General features: G+C 40.7%; 2 protein-coding genes across 6 annotated transcripts in view; one reads left to right on the forward strand and one right to left on the reverse strand.

The window, feature by feature from the left end:
• The window catches only part of TM7SF3 (transmembrane 7 superfamily member 3), a 35749-nt gene extending 26243 nt beyond the window's left edge, over positions 1–9506 (reverse strand). The window contains exons 1-2 of one of the 2 annotated variants that reach the window (XM_064479140.1): positions 9419–9506; positions 6238–6364 (exon numbers count right to left, since the gene is read on the reverse strand). In XM_064479140.1, coding sequence (XP_064335210.1) covers positions 6238–6292 — 55 coding nt within the window. In that variant the 5' untranslated portion in view covers positions 6293–6364; positions 9419–9506. Of the gene's footprint in view, positions 1–3502; positions 3747–6237; positions 6365–9418 lie in introns of those variants that run through there. The other variant, XM_010997114.3, reaches the window with a different exon arrangement.
• Positions 9507–10061: 555 nt separating this feature from the next.
• MED21 (mediator complex subunit 21) overlaps positions 10062–23380 on the forward strand; it is a 73511-nt gene continuing 60192 nt past the window's right edge. The window contains exons 1-6 of one of the 4 annotated variants that reach the window (XR_010377830.1): positions 10062–10142; positions 13420–13534; positions 14178–14278; positions 14825–15074; positions 15347–15434; positions 17301–17720. Coding sequence is in view for 1 of the 4 variants with exons in the window: in XM_010997115.3 (XP_010995417.3) it covers positions 10101–10142; positions 13420–13534; positions 14178–14278; positions 14825–15001 (435 nt within the window). In the remaining 3 variants the exon portion in view is untranslated. Of the gene's footprint in view, positions 10143–13419; positions 13535–14177; positions 14279–14824; positions 15301–15346; positions 15435–17300; positions 17721–23380 lie in introns of those variants that run through there. The other 3 variants (XR_004134019.2, XR_010377829.1, XM_010997115.3) reach the window with 3 other exon arrangements.

Here is a 23380-nt window from a genome sequence, read left to right on the forward strand (position 1 = left end):
TTATAATACAGAATTTTTCTAATCTATGGATTCGAGATATCCCTCTATTTATTCAGTTTCTCAATTTATCTCAAGAATGTTGCCTTGTTTTCTCTGAAAAGATCGTTACATATTCCCATTATCATTATCCCTAAATAGTTCATGCTTCCTGATAGTATTGTAAATCTGCTTCTTCTTTCAAATGTCAATTTCTAGTTGTCTCTTCACAAACATGACTTTTTTCCAGGTTCTCCAGGTGATTCTAATGTTCAGCCAGGTTTGAGAACTTAACACAATGTTGGATGAATTAGGAAAGGAGAAATTCTTTTTTCTTCCTATTCTGAGTTATCTTTTTCTAACTTCTGTGTGAACATCCTTTGGCAGCGTTCCTCTGGCAAACTACAAGCCATTTCACAATTTTTATAGAAGATTGCATATTAAACAAGCCAGTTCAGGTTTGACCCCTGGCTTGTAGAGCTTTGTTATATTTGATGTTTCAGAGCCTCATATAGTACCAGGCACCTGGTTGTCATACATTAAACGTTTAGTAAATGATCGCTGACTTTTGTGACCTCAGGCAAGTAATTAATTCCTCCGGGCCTCATGGTAAAATCCAAGTAACTGCACTACGTACATCACTTGGCTGCTGAAAGTATCAAATGGAAAATTTTTGTAAATTCTCCAATACTATTGCAATAAAATATCATTATTAACTTTCATAAGCTTCCCAATGTTTCAGAGCCTCATCTCAAAAAAAAAAAAAAAGCAGGCATTCAGTATGGTCCTCCTCCAAATAAACTGTGGGAAGAAGAGGACAAACAGGTGTAAAAGCTCAGCACATCCATCATAAACATCAAGTTGCGAAAGTGCCTTCCACACAGTGACAAGGAAAAATACTGAAAGTCGAGACAGCTTTAACAGTCCAGCCGGGCAGAGACTGCCTTTACTTTCTACTCATAAAAACAGACATGACAAAAGAAGACAAGACTACAAAACACATCCTGAAGAGGTTCACAGGAGCTTAACTGCACGTCTCAGTCATCTGGAAAAGGAGTCATTAGAAACATTTTATGAGGGATAATTAGATCTTACGACTTGGGGAGTGGGTGGGAAACAGACAGCACATCAAACGGTATTACAGAGCAAATGGCTCACACCGAGACAGCACTTACGCTGTAGCTCCCCTCTAAAAAGCGGTGGCTCTGCTTTTTCAGCCCAAAATATTTTTTACCATCTGATCTGTAGCAGGGAACCCTTTTCTATTCTTCATAGCCTTCCTCCATTCCTACCCAGAGCTACCTCTTCTTTCCAATAATTCCTTTCTAAAAAGAGCTGCCCAATCCTAGTATTTTCCTTTTCATTCTCAATCAGATCCTAACCTTGCAACTTTAGAAATTTCCAACTCTTTCCTTTTTACGATTTTCCTAAAGTGCACTCCATCCTTGGTGCTTTGACACAAGGTCAAATTCTGGGAAAAGTCTGTCAAAATGTAGGCTTCATAATTCTCTTCAGATGAAATATTAAGAACCAAAACAGTTCAGCTGCTTGGGCTGGCCGGCATTCAGCTGCCCCTCCCAATTTCTCATTGACATCTTCTCATGAATTTTCATTAGCTCTAGCAGGAGAAAGGAAACACAAAAGTGTACACACTTTTGAGAGAAAGAGACCTCTTGCAACTAACTACACAAGTGGCCTGCCACCTTACTGAAAGCACAAAGGATACCACAAACTTGAGAAGGTTCAAATGACATTCTGCTCGACTCCAGTTACTAGGAACGCTCATGTAAGTTACTGGATATGACTCTGAAACAATAATAAAAGGACTGGGGACTGAGACTCCAAGAGAAAATTGTTCAGGTGTATGATTTGTCTCCTGTGCTGTTGGTCACAGAAAGCATCGTCCTCAGACATTCTAGGAACTCGATCTGCCACCTTCAAAGATCCACTTTGCTTCCGAGCCACTACTTAAGGTGTCAAGTTAGCGCTTCCTGCTAAAGATGGGTAAATCCTAACTTACAGCACTTGCTTAAGTTCAAGCTCCTACAGAATTCTCAAATAGAAATCCAGCCCTTTTCCAGGAGGATCTGGCAAGCCCTGAATTAAGTCTTCCTTAATTTTCACACTGCTCTTTATCTGACAGATGTGGAGAATGACAGCCTTTATTAACCCTCATTAGTTAAGTTCCCACATACTGCCCCTGTCCTGCACAGAACAACAATACTGATGAAAGGCCAAAATAACGTGGCTGAGGAAATATCGGTGCTGTAATGATAGAAAAGAGGGGAGAAACAGTGTCTGAAACACATTAATTTCTCAAATTACTTCCCTGGTCTGATCATTTGAAGACTCAATCTCTTGCATTCTTCACCATGGAGGAATGGAGACAGCCTTATGAGGGAGACCTTTATTTTGAGGGATGAGAATTCACAGAAGGAAGTGGAAAGCACCATAGTAAGTAGAATATTCTCTCTGGACGGCAGCTCTATAGAAGTGCAGGGTCATGAAATTTACAGCAAGACACACTTGGGTTTAATTGCCGCTTGTGCCCCTATTAGCTGCTTACTTGTGTAACAAGCATCCTCTTGGGCCTCAGCTTCATCCTCTGCTGGGGAGGACAGTAATTATCTTATAGGGTTGTGAGGATTAAATAACACTGCCATGAAAAGCACCTGGTACATGCTGCACGCGGTGAATGTCAGGGCCCTATGACAAACAAGGCTATTTTTTTCTGCAAAAATATAACTGCCCTTTTCAGCTTTGGCCTTAAGTCCTAGGCAAAATATTCTAGGATTCAGTGTGCACAAGGGCTTTTCAAAGATAAACATTTAGAAACACAATCAGATTATTCAGAAATTATGTTTCAGAACTACAACGAGTCTCTTAAGCTCAAAATAAAACCAAGAATGTGCTTAACCTCACAGAACAGCACATGATTATCAGCTTGGTACAATTAGCGCTTTTTACAGTTTATATTAACAAACCACCAATTACTGCTAAAACTCATTCACCAAGCACATGACCTATAATCTAAAGTCCTGTTCTGGGTTCACTTTTCCTCTGAAACTCCGTAGAGCATAACCAATTTGAAAAGGATCTAGATTTTGGAGTGTAAAAAAAACCCGCTGCAGCTTGGCGGGTCATCAACCATCAAACCCTCAGTTCTGCACCAAGCTTCGCTGTCCAGAGGCTCAGATCAGCCACTTGGGAGCAAAGAGGTGTTGGACAGTGTTAAATTAAACCTACAAACATGGCTGCGCCCTAAGGGAGAGAATAATGTGTCCGAACAAGAGAGTTGCCCATCTTCTCCCATTTCCCCAGCCTAAATTAGTAAATTAGGAGGTTGACAGTAAGGCCTCCTTAGCAAAGGGATTTTCCTTCTGCAGGAAAAGACCCCGATTCATTCCAGCTGGCTCTGAACTCACCGCCTCCCCTGCCAGGTAGACAGACCCTGGGATGGATTTTGACCTCGCAAGAAATGGAAAACCAACTTTGCGTTGCACAAGCGCCGCGCCCCGGACCTTACCCTCGCTCGAGTTGCCCACGGTCTCGGCTCCGCCGGCCGCCCGTGGCTCCGACGCCAGCACCGCCAGGACTAGCAGCCGAAGGAGCCCCATCGCTGCTCCGGCCGGGACTCGCCGCCGCGCGCGCGCTACCCCGGGGCGTCCGCGCCCCGCGCCATCGCTCGCCAGGTGCACACGCCGCACACCTGCCAGCCCCGCCGAGCCGGCGCGCGCCCCCGCCCCAGCAGGAGGGTTCCTGTTCCGGCAACGAGCCCCGCAGCGCCGCCCCGCGCCTCCTCCCCCGCCCCTCACGTCACGGCGGCGGGGCCCCGGGGGGCGGGGGCTGGAGCGCAGGGGCGTGTCCGGGCGGCGCGCGCCCCCGGCCCGCCGGCCGCGCTCCCGGGATCCCCGCGCGGGGGGCCACCCGCGCCCCCAGGAAGTTTTGAGGTGTATCTGTCTTCACTTACGAAAACCACCGTTCGAGTTAAAAAAATAACCCCTTCTGTTGTGGCCTAACGTCTCAAGGCTCCCGTTCCCACGTTTAACGGTCCTTTGCAAACAGAAAAAAAAAAGAGGAATCTGGTGCTCAAAACGCTAGAAATGATCGTTTCTCCCTGTCGCAATTGCCTTAGCTGTCCATGGAGATGTTGGTACGAAAATGCGGGGGCAGCGCTGTTTCTGCAGCGGTTGCTGCGCATTGGGGGGGAAAGTTTCGTTTTCTGGAAGCGAAATATCCTCGAAGACTCAAGACTTTCATCTGAACTTCCTCTCAGATTTTATACCTGAGGGCGTGTAAAGGACAGCAGTCCATGTGACAGATGGCTCGTGAGACGACTGTGGAATTAGATCTATAGGCGATCTATAGACTCAAAATTATTTGGGGAAGATTGCCCTGCTTTCTTTTTCCTGATCTTTAACTTTTTCATTTATACAGTTTAATGAGCAACTATCTTGAAAATTACATATTCGGCTGTTCCACTACCGACTATAGCAATCACCATAATACTAACAGGCACAAATCTTTTCCTGTCCTTCCTCTGCCTGATCCAAACGTTCACACCTGTGGTACCACGGTTTAGTCCCACGTTGTTTACTGTCCGACATGCCCTCATTCCTGTGACTCTCAGTAGACGAAATCCCAGGACGGTACTAGGAGCGATTATAAGGGTAGCTTTTGGATCAGTGGATGGATTTTTCAATAAATTGTCTGATAACTGCTTAGCTGCACTGTATTGGAGAGGGAGGAGTAAAACTCCGCCTCACGCTGCCAAAATGAAATCCCAAAGTGATTCATAAAACCTTAAGAGAGCTAGAAGAAATACATGTAAAAACAAAAACAAAAAACTCCTCTCTGAAAGGGAGGAACTGCCTTCTTTTTTTTTTCTTTTAAGAGTTTATTTGAGCAAGAATCTATTGGAATCTGGCAGCGCCAAACTGGAAGTGGTTAGAAACATTCAGTGGAGGAAATTTTTAAGCCAAAAAGCAAAGGAGGAAACTATAAAGGAAAAGATTGGTAGATTTGGCTACTTAAATTTTTAGTTTTATTAAAGACAAAAAACACCATAGACAGGGAGAGGGTACAGCTCAGTGGTAGAGTGTGTGCTTAGCATGCACGAAGTACTGAGTTCAGTCCCCAGTACCTCCATTAAAAATAAAAAAGACCTAATTACCTCCCCAAACAACTACAAAAACATAGACAATAAATGATATGAGAAGTCAAGTTGATGACCAAACATAAAAACTAGCGAAGAACAGAATAGGGAATTTAAAAAAATAAAGGAAGAAGAAATACAAATGGCCAACAAATACATTTTTTAAAAGTTCAAATTCACTAGTAACACACACAAAAAAATCAAATTAAGAAACTAAACTGTAAATATTTTAAAAGAATAAAAACCTATTTGGTGGATGAAAGAGCTGAGAAGTAGACATTCCAAGACGGGACTAGTGAGAGTGTAATTTCATACAATTTTATGAAGTTGCATGATTTGCATTAAAGAATCTTGAAAAAGATTCATGGTTTTAGTATGATAATTCCACTTTTAGATTTAAACATGTCTAAAATTAGAGATATGTATAAAAACTAGTGTACAAAACTGCTCAAGGTGTTACTTACAACAGCAAAAAACCCTAAAACAACCTCAATGCCCAGCAATAAGGAATTAAATAACCTGTGATCATCCATATAATAGAATACTGTGTAGCCGTTCAAAAATCATGTTTTAGAAGGCAACTGATTGATTGGGAAGTGTTTATAAAAAGGCAAATTAAAGCAATAAATATACATAGTATAATCTTTTTTGTTATCTTTTTAATATGCATTTGTGTTTATAAGCATAGAAAGGTTGAAAGAAAATTATCAAAATGTTTAAAATCGTTTCTCTTCAGGTGATTGGATTAAGAATGATTTTCTTTGCACATTTCTGCACTTTGTAAAAATTCTACATTGAATGTGTATGGCTTTTGAATAAGAAAATAAAAATTTTAAAAAGATACGTATAGTTTGAAAGGTTCTCTTCTAAAAGCATTCTAGATAAGAGCCCATCTTCCTGAGAATGACACAGTGCTTTTCAAGCTGTAGCTCCTGTCCCGCTCTCCAGGGTCTACACCTCCGCTCCTCTATGCTGACTGTGCTGAATGAATTTCACTTCCCTGAACTAAGCCCGTTCTCTCTCCTCCACAGTTCTGCACTGCAGTTCCCTGTGCCTGCAGACAGCTGACGACAGACGTGTCAGTAATTAGAAGAGGGCCTCATTACCTCGGCTCTGAAATCTGTGACAGCTTGGGAATATTGGCTGAGGTTCCTTGTTCATGTCAGAGTTCCGCTGGAAACCAGTGAAGCAAATGGGCTCCCAGCTTCGCAGATGAGTTTTTATTCCTAGCAACTGAAAGGAAGCACAAAAACTAACAAGATTCCCAAATCCAAGATAGAGATAACTAGAGCCATAAGGTCTGCTTAAAGTTTAGGAAAGGAAGGCAGGCAACCTATCCGAGGTTTTTGACAAAACCCAAGACACCCTGGATGGAAGTGGGGATACGACTTCAGGGGAAAGGCAGGAATGGTCCTGTTTGAGGCTTTCCTATTTATCACATCCCATCCTAACTTCACCTTTTCCCTATATTTTTTAATAACCATTAAAAATTTGAAGTATAATTAACTTACAATGTTGTGTTAGTTTCAGATGTACAGCAAAGAGATTCAGCTATATTCTTTTCTGGATTCTTTTCCATTATAGGTTATTATAAGATATTGAATATAGTTCCCTGTGCTATACAGTAGATCTTTGTCATTTATCTATAGTATATCTATGTGTATTTCTATTTTATATATAGTAGTATATATCTGTTAACCCCAAACTCCTAATTTATCCCTCCACCCCTCCACTCTATATTTTTTTAACACTTTTGTTCTTCTTGTGAGTTACATTCTTTGGACTGTGTTTATTAAATCAAATTCAATAAATGTTTATTTAGTAACGTATATGGAAATCATTATGCTAGGAAATTTGTTCATTTAGCCCATAAATATGCATTCAATGGCTTCCATATGTCAGGCTAAATGCTAGGTGCTAGGTATTGGAAACATGGAAACAATTAAAATATGTTTCCTGCCCCCAAGTAGCTCATGGTGGTGAGTGAATTAGAGTCATGTATGGATAATTAAACTTCAATATGCTAAGTGTAAAAGCAGAAGTAGAAGGAACAATTGTGGTGAAGATTGGGAGCTATTAACTTCTCTCTAGGGTTTCAGGAAAGGTTTTATAAAGAGAGAAATGTTTAAAATGAGGTTTGAAAGCTGAGTGGATGATCAACAAGGGAACAAATTAGAGGCAGGGATGGAAGTGTAGGCATTTCATGGGAGAAAGAGAGTTAATGCGTCTGACATGGTGTGCAAGGGGAGAGTGAAACAGCAGAGCATCTGTAGGAATGACAAGGAATTTAAAGAAGCAAATGCTTATTTATAGTATTTCAGCTCAGTGCTTGGGGCAGTTTAGATGTTTAATAAATTGTGACTGAGTAGGTAATAAAAGTAGTTAAGGGTCTAGAATGTCAAGTGCAAGCACTGTAAAAGAAATTTTTCTGAAAATATACAGATTTTAAAAAATCAACGTACTTACTACAAGATTGGCTATGAGTTTTAACTGAAGCTAGGTGATCGGTACATGAGTGTTCACCATACCATTCAATTTTTGTACATGTTTGAAACTTTTAATAATATAAAGTTTAAAAGAACATACTTACAAAATTCTGTGTTCAAACGGTAACAGATACATAATATTCGGTTTCTGCTCTTAACTGTCCAGTTGGGGATTCAAGAAAAGCAAATGCAAAAGCATATGAAAAAGTATCAAAATCATGAAAGGAGAGAGCAGGGGTGGACTCTAGTCATTCATAAAATTTATGTGAGAAAAAGTAAAACTTTAAAAGATAGACTATGAACTAAATAGCAGCAAAGAAATTGTTTTGATAAAGGTAAAGAACTGAGTGGTTGTCAATTGGGGGCAATTTTGCCCTACACTTTCCAGGAGATATTTGGGAATGTCTGGAGATATTTTGTGTTGTCACCACTGGGGGAAGGGGTTTTTATTGCCACCTCATTTGTAGAGGACAGTGATTTTGGTAAACAGCCTACAATGTAGAGGACAGCATCCCAGAAAAAAGAATAATCCAGCCTAAAATGTCAATAGAGCCACCGCTGAGACCTTCTGAGCTAGACACATAAGACTGTATCTAGCAGGTGGGTTATTACCTGAAGTCTCCAGCTTCAGGAGATTCATAAATTCCTTTAAAAAATGTATACAAAATTTTGAGAGCCTGGTCTGGGGAGAGGTCCATAGATTTTATCTGATTCTTAAAGGGGTCTGTGGCCAGAAAATGCTGAAAGAGCCCGGGAAAACCAAGATTCTAGGAGCTGTGGCTGAATAACCTGAAGTGATTATTTCACTCAGAAAGTTATTGCAAGAGGAGGCAGGATCTGTTTCCTAGAGCCAGATTAGACTGAGTCTTGAAGCCTAAGCAGGGACGGCGGGACATCAACCTGATGGCTCTGGAGCTACTGACAACTGCAAGGAAGATAATGGCGGGTGGACAGCTGTGTGGTGACAGGAGTTGTCTGAGGTGGTTCTTCTACCCCAGGCGCCCAGATTCTCTTTAGTCAGGATACAAAACTCAGTATTCTCCCTCCCTCTCATTCATCACTCTTGTGTCCAACCAGGCACCAATCCACGTGAATTTTTCCTTCAAAACTAGCCTCTTCTTCTCTCCTCAGGGTCAACACCCTAGTCTAGGCCCAATTCACCTCATCCTTGAATAACTGCAAAACCCTCCTCCTTGTGAGCCCCTGGCTTAGCCATCTTTGCAAACCCAGCACCCAACATTCTTCCTTGTAGGTTTGGTTGTTTGGAGATGGGGTGGGGGTCGGCTTGAAGCAGAAGTAGAGCTTCCCAGCTACGGCTGGGGTAAATCCCACCAGCTGCTTCCCAGCGGATAGTTTTCTCCACCTTCCCACAACCCCACGAAGCTAATTAGGGATAATTAGCCTGAGGAGGAGGGCCTGTGAGTTAGTCTGAAGTTCACAAATCAAGTCATTAGCTGATTCCAGCCTCATTTCTTTCCAGACTATCCCCAGGCTAACTTTCCTTAAATACCAAGTTTCTACTATCACTCTTCATACCGATACCCTCAACAGGTCCCAAGTCTCAGCCTGAATAGCACAGCTTTTCTTTTTAAAAACTGAACTTACCCCAAATACGCACCTGGCGTCTTTCCCTCTCTTCCGGCTACACACTGTGAAACCTCCACTCTCCTCTCCACTAACCCTCCTCTGTTCCTTACCGGGTTCCTCGCTGTCACACAAAACAAGAGATGCTTATCAGTGACCTAGTTCACACCTTACTTCTTCCCTTACCATCTCCAGATGTTCTTCTTTCTCCTCTCACCTTTGTCCACGAGACCTCCCTTTTCCGTACTCTTCCAACACCGCCATTACAACTCAGTTGCGTACTTAATTGTTTCGGACGCTTTCCGTCCCACGTGGGTCAGCTTCCTCAGCACACCCACCCTCAGAAGTAAACACGCACCAGTCTCCACGTGGGGAAGGCCTTCTGCACCCGAAAGCAACAGAGGGGCATCCTAACCCAGCCCGTCCTGATTGCCTGGTGAATTTTACTTTGGATTTCTTAAACCAAAAGTTGGTACCGTGACTCCCAAGTATTCCTTAGTTCCTTGCTGTGTACCTTTTCTGGTCTACCTAGAAAGCAAAAGCAACGTAAAGTAAGTATTTGAGGCGGTATTTAAAAATGAATACAAGGGAGGGCAGGGGAAATTACTTTTAAAAACCGCATAATCCAACAATCTCCGCAAAGTGTTTAATACCTAAAAGCCACGAGAAAGCACGTTGGCCCCCGAACAGAGTGGACCCAAAGGAGTTTCCCCAGGTGGAGCCCGTCTCTAAATTAAGCCGACCTCAGGCAAGGCCCGCCCCCTCCGGGCGGGGCGGAAAGTTCGGTTTGACTCCAACCCCTCCGAGAACGCAGCCCTGTGATTGGCCAGGATGCGTCCTGCAGCTGCCCAATTGCGTACGAGCAGGGGCTTCAGCGTCCCTTTGTTTGCGGGAAGAACATGGCGGATCGGCTCACGCAGCTGCAGGACGCCGTGAACTCGGTGAGCAACTGCACCTGATTAAAGTCTCCGGCCTCTTCTCTCCTGAGGGAAGGCAAGGCAGAAAAAGGGGTCCGAGAGGCAAAGCTCGGAAGTGGCGGGGGGCGGGCTGAGGCCGGGCTTCAGCAACAACGCCCGGGCCGTGGGAGGTCTGAGGCCGGCGGCCGGGAGGTGCGGAGAGCTGCGGGAGCCCGCGGCCTCTTTCGCACGTCGCTGCCTGGACTGCCACGCTCCTCGGGCTTGTCATTTCTCTGGGAACGGCCTTATTTTATTGTTAGTGGTGCTTTTGGGCCCTCTTCTTTGCTGGAAAGGGAGAGGAAGCGGAAGCCCCCCTCCATCCCCGTATCAATTTTTAACCCACGGAGGGAAATCCGTGTTTTTAGTAGTTGGGTCTTTGCCATTAGACATTAGCCGAGAGTATTCCTTCGCCACACTTTTCAGGTTGGGGCGGGAGTGATGGTAAAGTGAGTAATTTTGTTTACCTTAGTTGGTTCCTGTAGTCCAAAGGTCTCGTTCTATCTCTTAGCCACTCCCCCAGGGGGAATCAGCTTTGGGAAAACTGACATCTTTATGATAGTTAATCTTAGGATCTTCGTATATCTTCACTTAAGTTTTTCTAAGTGTCTACTAGAAGGTCTACTCCCTATTAAAGGTCCGTTCTTGTAAGTAGTCCCCCTTTACTTTGATCCTTTCGGTTATTTTTCCTGTTAGGTCTACGTGGAAAGTATATGCAATCTAAAGGATTCATAGACTTATTACCATTAAGAACTAAGTAGTTTTCCGTTGGTAGTTACGTTTCTCACTGTCATTCTATTTGTAATTTGATGTCTCAGGTAAGACTCCTAGAGATAGAGAGTATGTTGACTGGAAAATCCAAGTACCTGTTCTCTTGCCGGTTTTTTCTCACTGGAAGCTGATAAGTTGGCATTCTTGTTATTACTCAGTCTTTGTACGCTTAAAGAGTGTGAATGTGCTTATAGAAAAGGATCTACTTTTGTGTATGAGGGCCAGCCCCTAAATGTTGATGAATTTACCAAGATAAGTTACACCTTTTGGGGTCTTGCCTGGGCTGCCAGCCAACCGCCCTCAAGGAGCTGCTCCTTTGAGGTTTTACAAAATCAAATTGTAATGATGCTCCTGGACAGAAATGTTCTTTTAGGGGAAATGTTGCATATTCATAGATGTCTCCCAGCCAGAAGGATAGTAAGAACAAAGTGAATATGGCCTTAGCTCCAAGGTGGGCATTGCCAGTCATTGGGTTTTGGAGAGAAGTCTCTAGGTTAACTAGTATGAGTGCCTGCTGTGCATATAAACACTCATGTTTGCAGAGAGATACTCCATAAGGAGTTCACAGTCTGATTAGAAAGGTATCATACACTCAAGAGACATTTAAATGATGCAAAAGCAGTATGTGGTTAGGGAGTTGCAATGAATCCAGTGTTTTCAGCTGTAAGTAAAGTGGTATATTGAGTGATATTAACTACACGGAGTTCTGTTGGCATGTATCTAATTTGTAATGATTTGTAAAATTATTAGAATAAAATATATTTTACCCTCCGAGCACTCCATGAGAGCAGAAACATCTTGTTCACCATATTGCTATAATGTGTACACAGTTATATACAGTGCTTGTCATAGAGTTGATTTTTAATGTTTGTTGACTAAATGCATCTTGAGAGCTTCGTAAGGACAGCAGAGAGCCACTGCGTTGAATACTTTTGTGTGTGTTTTCTCTATTCCTCATAACAGTGCTGTAACGTGAGAATGTTCCCAGTTTAAAAATTAAAAAAACAACTCAGATTACCAGAACCAGGATTAGAATCCACAGTTGTGCAGCTTCGAAGCACTTACTGCTGCTTTATTACATTTGCAAAATGTGAGCAAAAGCTGTGTAGTCAGGAGTGAATTTATCACTAGTCGGGTGTATATGAAAGAGTGGGAGATAATGAACAAGTAGAGTTGACTTAGATCATTGACAACTTTGAAACAGCCTGATGAGTTAAGAGATTCACCTTGAAGACCATGCTGGGCTGCGCTCAAAATTTTTGAGCAGGTAAGATAACATAGTGAACTAGAGAATGATGAGGAGGCTATGTAAACTGTGAGGTAATTGGTTGGACTAACATAACAACCGTGATGGTAGAAGGAAAATGGAAAGAGGTGTCGGAGTATTAGAAGGATTTGAAGATGAAAGGAAAGTTAAGAGTCTGAAGTTAGGCTGGTTGAGTAGGAGGTTCTCAATATAAGTTAGGTATTAAACAAAGGAAACAATTGACTCTGAGTTCTGTCATTGAGATAATGGCAGTGAAACAGTGGAAATGCTTATTCATTGATGCAAGGTAAGGAACTGAGATTTGAGAGGTGGGGACTATTGAGAGAAGTTGGTGGGGAGGATAGAAATCTTAAGTTTGGTGATGGTAATGCTACCAAACCAGGTTTGTTTGTTGAACGCCCTGTGGTGACCCATACATCAGGAGCATTATCTATGGGGGTGGTAGGAAGTCTGGTGATACATTACCTAGGCTACATGTGAAGCATGGAGGGTATGCGATTAGAGAAAGAAAGAAAACACAGCTAAGGCAGGCTTACTCAGTAAAGGCAGGTTATAAGCAGGGGGTTTCTGACAAACTCTTCCCATATCAGGTGTTCTGTAAGACACACTCAGGTATTTCTGTTAAGGTGCCAGCTTCTGTTAACTCTTTGGGACGTGGTTTCAGTAAGGACTTGGTATTCCCAGTCTTCAAAACTGTTTAAGGAATACCGTAGAGCACTAGGAGTTTAACTTGAGTCCTAGAGAAAAACATTTCAGAATACTTAAGGTGCAGTCTTTTCCCCACTATTCCTTTATACGTATAACTACCCTGATTTCAGGAAGAGGATCATATACTTTGTACATGAGTCACATTTTAAAATTTACTGTGGGATAATTGCCTGTTGAATTTGCTTCTTTTACCCCACTACTCTCCCAAAAGTTTTAGCTTGTGCTTGCAATATGTGTCTGCATATATTTCTCTTGTCATTCTGTTATCTTGGGAAGAAAAGAAAGATTCTTTTGTATTTCTTGTTAACTATTTCAGCTAAATTGATACCAAATGTTTCTTTGCATAATTAGAACATGTAATCCTTGTTAGTACACTGGCTTATGTTATCCAGAATTACTCTTTCCTGTTTTATTCTCTTGCTTGAAATCATTATTATAGAAATATTGCTGCCATTGCCAATAAAATCCTTAAAACTGATCAATTCTTTCTAACTTTGCCACGTTTCCTTTGACCTCAAGCTTGCGGATCAGTTTTGTAATGCCATTGGAGTGTTGCAGCAGTGTGGTCCTCCTGCTTCATTTAGTAATATTCAGACAGCAATTAACAAAGATCAGCCAGCTAATCCTACAGAAGGTAAACAGATTTTCTTGGCTTCTCTTAGTTTGATTCTCACATTACCTGTAATTCTTTAAAATTAGATTTATTGAAAAATTCAATTTATTTATGGCTTTCTAAAAATGTTACTGTCATAAAAGAAATGAATTTGTTACAGTTAATTTACATAACACCTTATAATTCTTTTCATGTCAAGTAACAGATTGTTACTCCTTTAGGGGAGAATTATATGAATTTAGCTGAATTTTACTTGAGGGACCTTAGTAAGAAAGGCATCCCATTTACAGATTCCTTTATGCAAGTGACCACCATGTTGTCTTAATAAATGAAATGATGTACATTATGCTTAATTCCCAATTGGAGTTAATATTAAAGCTAATTCTCAAACATGTAATAGGATTGATGTGTTAAAATTACACTTTCATCATCAGAAGCCTAGTACAGAAAATGTGAAGTTCTCTGGTTTTTTGAAGTTAAAATTTAATTTCTATTTCTGAAAACTTAGGTTCTCTGATGTCTTTTTTTTAAATTATTTTTATTTATTTTTTATTTATTTTTATTTATTTATTTATTTATTTATTTATTTATTTATTTATTTATTTATTTATATTTTTTTATTTTTTTTACTCTGATGTCTTAAACGAGTGATCTCTTTCTCTAGAATACGCCCAGCTTTTTGCAGCGCTGATTGCACGAACAGCAAAGGACATTGATGTTTTGATAGATTCTTTACCCAGTGAAGAGTCTACAGCTGCTTTACAGGTAAAAATTTCTTTTCCTTCGAGAATTTTGCTAGTAGAGAATTTTGAATTAAAGGAGATAGATTTAGTACCTTTCGTTATAATATTCAAACTTTAAAGTTACTCTGAATTTTAAAATGGGAATTGTGAACTACTGTAGTCTGTTAAAGACTGTGCTGAATATGTATATAGTTGTCCAGTTTTGAGTTACAAGGAAACTTCCCATTTTCTCCTGTTTGGTTCTCTTCCTTGCAAAGAGTGAGAGGAGGGTGGCGTTTTGGATGTGGAGTAACGTAGCAGTGTCCAAAAGCAGTGTGGAAGGGAATCTTCGGATAGTCATCCAGAGATCTCTAGTTGAAAAGTCATCCTTTTCAATAATTCACACAGGAAAAACTCTTCAAAGTCGTACCTGATCTTCGTATTTCTGCCACTGCAAAATCTGTCACAATGATTGCATAGTCATCCAGATTTAAAATTAAATACTTCTCCTGCAGTTTCTTTCCTCCTCAGCTTTTAATCTCCAAGGTTTCCATTTCTCAGAAGAGTCTTAAATTTGTGTCTTGCAAAGGCTGCTAGCTTGTATAAGTTGGAAGAAGAAAACCACGAAGCCGCCACCTGTCTGGAGGATGTGGTTTATCGAGGGGACATGCTTCTGGAGAAGATACAGAGTGCCCTTGCTGATATCGCACAGTCACAGCTGAAGACAAGAAGTGGTACCCACAGCCAGTCTCTTCCAGACTCGTAGCACCGGTGCATGTGTACCATGTGGCTGAGAAAGAACTGTCAGTGCCATTAAGGATTCGGCATCAGATTGAGATGTAAGCCTTACCAGCAGTTACAGAAACGTTAAGCACTATGACACATGTTATCTTTTTAGCTATTTTTAATAGTCTTCTATTTTCACTCTTGATAAATAAGCTTATAAAATTGTGAACCAGTTTTAAACTGTCAATATGCCATTATTTTTTAATATCTGAGTGAAGTTACTGTGGCAGATACTGCATTAATGGTCATAATATGATTAAACAGATGTAGTGTAAAATTCTACTGTGACATAATTTCTGTCTTTATTTCTGTTGTACTTCTACAGTCTTTACAAATCAAAAAAGCCCCCACGCTGCAGGAGAAGAGATAGTGGACACTTGAATTCAGGTTGCTATCCTTCTCCCTCTTTAAAGGTGTATTGGCTAAATTTGGAGCTTGAGCAAGAAATGGTTCTGAAACCACATTGCCTTTTAAGAAAGTGTGGCTGGTTGAGAAATTAGGTCGCTTTTATGGAAGCTTTTCCCTCTTTTTCTAGAACCTTATAACCATTCTAGCTCATCTCCACATTTGTTTCTGATAAGAAATCCTCTTCTCTGTGGAATTCCCGTGCCATTGTGAGAAAAATTTTCTTCATTCTCAACCGTTTTTCCCCATGTCTTCACCTGCTTTCCCCCCCAACCATTTTTCTCCTTAATTTGCACAGTGAAGTATGTTTCCTGAGTCACTGATTCCTTCTCATTCTTTTTATTTATCCAAAGTTTCTGTCTTCTGATCTTATAAACCTCTCAGCCTTCATTGCTGCATTCAAATCTGACCAGAACATACTTCCATTACATCAGTCACTTCAGTATCATTGTCTCCCCAGCACCTTTGATACTGCTGACATTTGTGTCAGCGTTGTATAAATAAAGTTACCCATCCAACTCTTGGTTCGCCTCGAAATCCACTGATGATCTCCACTAGGAAGCTGGAGTTGAAATGTGTTCCATGTTGTAACTGGTTCTGTCTCCTGAGATGACATTTTTTCCAGAACATCTTGAGTTGCGTTTCCTGCAATGTATTACTCTCCGAAGTTTAAGAAAACATAAGAACAATAGAGATTCTGCCTATTCCCATCATAATCAGGCTCTCCTACAGTTCTTGAAAAATGCTGCTTAGAGGCACACATTATAACTCTCGCAAGACAATTTATAGAATCACTAACTTATAAAATGGTTCAGTGTTACCCATACTAATAGATAATTAAAATGTTAGGCTTATACTCTCTGACATCACTTAAAATTCACTTCATGTTTAAACACTGGAATGAAGTAGAAGATACGGAGCTCACAGAAGAAAGTAATCTTCAAAATACTGAAACCCGTTCAATACAATTAGCCCCCAGAGAGAAATAAGACAAGTTACAGCCTTAAAGCTGGTAGACTGGCTGCTGTTAAAATACTACTCTCACCTTTCTTACATTTGAAATTGCTTTTTTTCCCCCCAGTTTAAGGTATTCTAGAAAAAGGACATTACACATGCTGAACTATTCATAAAGATTGTATAACATAATTCACAAAGATTGTTTGCAGCAGATTTGCTCAGCCGTCATCTTGTGGACGTGCTGTTGGGTCGGGAGGTCCTCGGCGCTGAAGTGGACGTCAGGGCAGAGGTGGCCTTGCTGCCTAGTACATGGCTTCGGGAGGACTGAAAACAGTGGATGTCTATGTCTCTCATCCGCTGGTTCCTCCCTTCCCTTTTACCCATATTTAAGTTGTTGTAAGGAGAAAAATCTCTTCCCGAAGGATTACAGGTCCTGTTCCCCCGCTGGCATTTTCTGGAGACCCCAGGGAAGGGAGGGATGTACACATTCATGGCTTTGTTGGATACAGGTGCCCAAGTTTTCATGATACATGGTCCAGTGGAGAGAAAGGGTGCCTTAATTCAACCTGGGGTCCAGGTAAAGTGACCAGTGAGGGAGGGACATAAATTTTATGGCTAAGACCTTTGAGACCAATCTGATAGGTGTGGTCATGGCTTCCACTGTGAATGCATTACTGGAATAGACACCCTGTACACTTGGAGTTCTCCCAACACAGGTGCCAGAGAGGATGCTCCCATTCAGGGTGTGCTGAATGTAGAGAGGTAGTGTAGTGTGGCGTGTGAAGCAGTCCCCAGCCCATCTCCCTGTCCCTTGCTGATGAAGACCTAGCCACTGACAGTGTACTTGAACCCCGTGCTCACTCGTGCTCCTGGAAAACAGTGAAGTTAAGACATCCCTCTACTTTGTTGTATTCCAGGAAATGGCTTACTGCAAAGAACCACCTTCCTCAGTATGACCAAGGTAAGATCTGTAGATGACTCCCTTGATTACCTGTGACAGAGCCTCCAAATTCCCATTCTTTTTTTTTCTTTTTTTAATTGAGGTTTAGTTAACTTATAATGTGTTAGTTTCTGGGGTACAGAATCGTGATTCAGTTATATATATTGCTTTTCATATTCTTTTTCATTATAGGTTATTACAAGATATTGAATGTAGTTCCTGGTGCTATACATTAGGACCTTGTTTATCTGTTTATATATGGTAGTCTGTATCTCCTAATCCCAAACTCCTAATTTATCCCCCCTGCCACCTCCTTCCCTTTTGGTAACCATAAGTTTGTTTTTTCTGTCTGTGAGCCTCTTTCTGTTTTGTAAATAAAATCGTTTGTATTATTCTACTTTTTCAAGTTACATATATGAATGATATGATACTTGTCTTTCTCTGTCTGACTTACTTTACTTGGTATGATAATCTCTAATTCTGTCCATGTCATGTTGCTGCAAATGGCATTATTTCATTCTTTTTTATGGCTGAATAGTATTCCATTATATATATATATGTGTGTGTGTATACAAATATATATGCATGCATACATACACACACACACACAACATATCTTTATCTAGTCATTGGTTGATGGACATTTAGGTTGCTTCTTTGTTTTGCTTATTGCAAATAGTGCTACTGTGGGCTTTTTAATGAAGACCATTCTGACCAGTGTGAGGTGATACCTCACTGTAGTTTTGATTTGTATTTCTCTGATAATTAGTGATATTGAGCATATTCTCACATGCCTATCTTCTTTGGAGAAATGTCTGTTCAGGTCTTCTGCCCATTTTTGGATTGAGCTGTTTGTTTTTTTGTTACTGAGTTGTATGAGCTGTTTGTATATTCTAGAAATTAAGCCCTCATCAGTCACATCATTTGCAAATATTTTCTCCCGTTCCTTGGGCTGTCTTTTTGTTTCATTTATGGCTTCCATTGCTGTGCAGAAGCTTGTAAGTTTGATTAGATTCCATTTGCTTATTTTTGCTTTTATTTCTTTTGCCTTGGAAGACTGAGCTAGGAAAACATTGCCATAATTTATGTCAGAAAATGTTTTGCCTATGTTCTCTTCTAGGAGATTTACGGTATCCTGTCTTATGTTTATAAATCTTTAAGCCATTTTGAGTTTATTTTTGTGTATGGTGTGAGGGAGTCTTCTAACTGCATTGATTTACATGCAGCTTTGCAGCTTTGTTAACACCACTTCTGAAGTGACTGTCTTTTCTTGATTGTATATTCTTGCCTCCTTTGTCAAAAATTAAGTGACCATAGGTGTGTGGATGTATTTCTGGGCATTATTCTGTTCCCATTGATTCATATGTCTGGTTTTGTGCCAATACCACACTATTTTGATTACTGTAACTTTGTACTATTGTGTGAAGTCTGGGAGGATTACGTCTCCAGTTTTGTTCTTTTACCTAAATATTGCTTTGGCAGTTCTGGGTCTTTTGTGGTTCCATGTAAATTTTAGTAATATTTATTTTAGTTCTTGAAAAATGTCATGGGTAATTTGATAGGGACCACATTAAATCTGTAGGTTGCTTTGGATAGTATGGCCATTTTAACAATATTAATTCTTCTAATCCAAGAGCATGGGATATCTTTCCAGTCTCTGAATCATCTTTGATTTCCCTAATCAGTGTTTCATAGTTCTCTGTGTATAAGTGTTTCACCTCCTTGGTTCAGTTTATTCCTAAGTTTTTTGGGTGTTTTGGCTTTTTTGATGCAGTTTTAAAAGGCAGTTTTTTTTTAAACTTTCCTTTTCTGATGTTTCATTGACAGTATAAAGAAATAAAAGAGATTCCCTTCTGTAAGTTAATCCTGTATCCTGCTACTTTGATGGCTTTCTTTATAGGTCCTAGTAGTTTTTGTGTGGAGCCTTCAGGGTTTTCTGTTTTTACTATTGTGTCATCTGCATGTATTGACAGTTTTACCTCTTCCTTTCCAGTTTGAATCCCTTTTGTTTCTTTTTCTTACCTGAGTCCTGCGGCTAGGACCTCCAATACTTTGCTGAATGTAAGTAGTAAGGGTGGGCATCATTGTCGTGTTCCAGATTTTAGCAGGAAAGCTTTCAGCTTTTTACCATTGAGCATTGTGTGGGCTGTAGGTTTGTCATAAATGGCTTTTATTATGTTAAGATGCATTCCCTCTGTACCCACTTTGGTAAGAGTTTTTATCATGAATGGATGTTGAATTTTATCAAATGCTTTTTCTGCACCTATTGAGATGATTGTGTGGTTTTTGTCTTTTGTCGATATGGTGTATCACAATGATCTGCATATGTTTGAACCTTCCTTGTGACGCTGGGATGAATCCAGTTTAATCGTGGTGTATGATCTCTTATTATGTGTTGCTGGATTCAGTTTGCTAATATTTCGTTGAGAATTTTTGCATCTGTATTCATCAAAGGTATTGGCCTGTAATTTTCTTTTTTGGTAGTGTCTTTGTCTGGTTTTGGTATTAGGGTGACAGTGGCCTCGCAGAATGAGTTTGAAAGGATTCCCTCCTCTTCAGTCTTCTGGAAGAGTTTGAGAAGGATCAGTATGAGTTCTTTGTATGTTTGGTACAATTCCCCAGTGAAGCCATCTGTCTGGTCCTGGACTTTTGTTTGCAGGGAGGTTTTTTATTGCTGATTCTATTTCACTTCTAGTAATCGGTCTGTTCAGATGATCTGTTTCTTCGTGATTCAGTTTTGGTAGACTGTATGTTTCTAAAAACTTGTCCATTTCTTCTAGGTTGTCCAGCTTGTTTCCATATAGTTGTTCATAGTATTTGCTTATGATGTTTTCTATTTCTGTGGTATTAGTTGTAATTTCTCCATTTTCCTTTCTTATTTGTGCTCTCTTTCTCTTTTCTTGGTGAGCCTGGCCAGAAGTTTGTCAATTCTGTGTACTTTTTCAAAAAAACAACTCTTGGTTTTATTGATTTTTTCTATTTATTTTAAATCTCTATTTTATTTTCTGTCTGATCTGTTATTTCTTTCTTTCTGCTGACTTTAGGTTTTGCTTATTCTTCTTTTTCTAATTCTTTTAGGTGGTAGATTAGTTTATGTACTTGAGATTGTTCATTTTTGAGGAAGGCCTGTATTGCTGTGAACGTCCTCTTAGGACTGCTTTTGTTGCATCCCATACATTTTGTGTGGTTGTGTTTTCAGTGTCATTTATCTCAAGGTATTTTCAAATTTTGTCTTTGATTTTATCGTTGAGTCATTGATTTTTAGTAGCATGTTGTTTAGTCTCCATGCAGTCTTTTTTTTTTTTTTTTCTCATTTCTTTTTTCGGTGGTTGATTTCTAGTTTCATACTGTTGTGGTCGGAAAAGATGCTTGAAATAATTTCTGTCCTCTTAAATTTGTTGAGGCTTGTTTTGTGTACTTATGTGATCTATCCTAGAGAATGTTCCATGTGCACTTGAAAAGTTTGTATATTCTGGTTTCTTTTGGATGTAATGTCCTAAAAATATCCAACTAAGTCTAACTGTTCTATTGTGTCATTTAGGATCTCTGTTGCTTTGTTGATTTTCTGTCTGGAAGATCTGTCCATTGATGTTAGTGAGATGTTAAAAGTCTCCTGCTATTATTGTGTTCCCATCAAGTTTCTTCCTTTACTTGTGTATTTGTTTTATGTATTTAGGTACTCCTAGATTGGGTGCATGTGTTAACGAGGTAGTATCCTCATCTTGTATTGCCTTACGGGGATTCCTAGTAACTAACTTGGTTTTTCTCTTGCTGCCTTTAGAATCTTTTTTATCTTTAACTTTGTCCATCTTAATTATATGTCTTGCTGTAGGTCTGTTTGGGTTCTTCTTGTTTGGGATTCTCTGTGCTCCCTGTACATGGGTATCTGTTACCTTCTTTAGGTTTGAGAAGTTTCCAGCAATATTTACTTCAGGTACACTTTTCACCCCCTTTTCTCATTCTTCCCCTTCTGGGACACCTATTATGCATAGGTTGACATGCTTTATGTTATCCTGTAGTTCTTTTATATTGTTTTCATTTTTTTCATTTGTCTTTGCGTGTTGTTCTGATTGGGTGGCTTCCTTTATTCTATCTTCAAAATAATTTATTCATTGTTCTACTTTGTTTAGTTTGCTATTTATTGTCTTTATCTCAGTTTTTGTCTTGGCAAATGAGTGTTCTAATTTTACTTGGTTCCTCTTTATAGTTTCTAGTTCCTTGTTACAGTAATCTGCATTTCTATCAATAGCCATTTTTAATTCCTTTAGTATTTTTATTATCTCCTTTTTGAACTCAGGTTCTGGTAGACTGAACAGGTCTGCTTCATTGTTCTTTCAGGGGATTTCTTTTGTTCTTTTAATTGAGAGTGGTTTCTCTACTTCTTCAATTTACTTATATTTCTTTGACTCTGTATTTAGGAGTAACAGCTATCTGCCATGGTCTTGAAGGGCTGATTTTATGTGAGAGCATCCCTGTGTACATCTAATATTTTTGCTGTGAGAGCTGCTTTTAGTATGGATGCCTGCCATGTCTTTCTTCCATGTGTGATGGCTGTTATCCCTTTGAGGGGGGTTGTGATAGGGTTGTGGTCACCAGAACCAACACTGGATGTGGAGTGGAGCCTCCTCTTTGCTCTGTGGTTGTCACAGCCCTGTCAGGGGCTGAGTCTGCTCCCCAGTTTTGGAGTAGTAGCCCCCAGATCCATTTCTGAGCCTTGGTGTGAGGTGGGCGGGACTGGAGCGCTTCCACGGGCAGAGGAGCCGCTGGGTGTTCCTCTGCAGTTTTCCACCAGGAAGTGCACTCTGTGGTGTCACCTTTCGTGTGGGCTCACAAAGTACACTGTTGTTGGTGCTACCCTCGGCCCCACCTCGGCCGTGGGAATGCAAGCAGTCTGTCCTGGTGTCCTCCATGCGCTGTGCTCACTAAGCCACCTTGAGAAGATGCGTCAGTCCGGCACCAGGACCCACTGTAGGTGCGTGAAGTCACACTCCCGGATCAGCCCAGACCCCTGCTTTGCCGCTGCCTTTGCATGCCCTCTGCTAATCCAGACCTGCCCCAGCCACACACCAGTTACTCCTTGGATATCTTGCAAGCGCTGGGCTTCCAAAGGCACTAGTGGTGTAAATCTGCCAAAGCTGTCTGGGACACAGCTCATATTTTAGCCCCGCTTCTGCTTGAGGCAACCCGCCAGCTCTTGTGCACTCCCAGAAGGAGCTGCACCTGCTGCGAGGCAGGGGGTAGAGAGAGGCTGCTACCCAGGGGTCCTGCCCCTCCCTCCTCCTGCCCGAGTTAACAGTGGGGCTTCTATGGAGGAACCACACCCTTCAAATTCTCATTCTTTATTTTGTAACTAATTATTTGAACTGTTTGTCCTCAAAGACCAACCTGGAGAAAATGCCCTGTACCTTGACTTGATGAAACATTAGGCTTCTCCCCCCCAGGCCCCTAAACTTTAATCCACCCTCAGCCTGGTCACCACTGGGGTGTGGAACAGTCTCCACAATGACACCTCCTGAAAATTGGCCACAACAAAAGACATCCCTGATCAACTATCCCATTGTGTCGTCTGCCCACCTCCCTCCCTCACACCCACATCTTTCTAGCCCTGTTTATCCTTTCCTACTGAAAGTCATTTTCCACCTGATTCTGAAGTGTTCACAGGTCTTACGGTCAGGGCTGTCTCCCAATTACTGTCGTATCCCTGCCCCTGTTGCAGTAGCTCCTCTCTCCCTATTGCAATAAAGGCAAATAAAGTCCTGTACCTAAGTGTGGATTTGTTTTTACTGATCACCACTCTTGTGTAGGAAAAAAACCCCAGGAATCTCATCGCATAGCCACACAGCTAAGTCTGGGGCAAAGAGGGCAGAGATACTTACTGACCTTGAGGTAAGAAGAAATCTATCTCTGATTCAGAACATCTTGTGTACACATTTAGGATAAAATTAATAAGAGCAAATGTTAACAACCTAACACTTAGAGACAACTTGGGGATCAAAAAGGAGATGATAATGGAGATTGGGACATAATGCAGAACTGAATGCAAACGAACTACATATG

This window comes from Camelus dromedarius, chromosome 25 (assembly GCF_036321535.1).
Source record: "Camelus dromedarius isolate mCamDro1 chromosome 25, mCamDro1.pat, whole genome shotgun sequence".
Taxonomy (NCBI): domain Eukaryota; kingdom Metazoa; phylum Chordata; class Mammalia; order Artiodactyla; family Camelidae; genus Camelus; species Camelus dromedarius.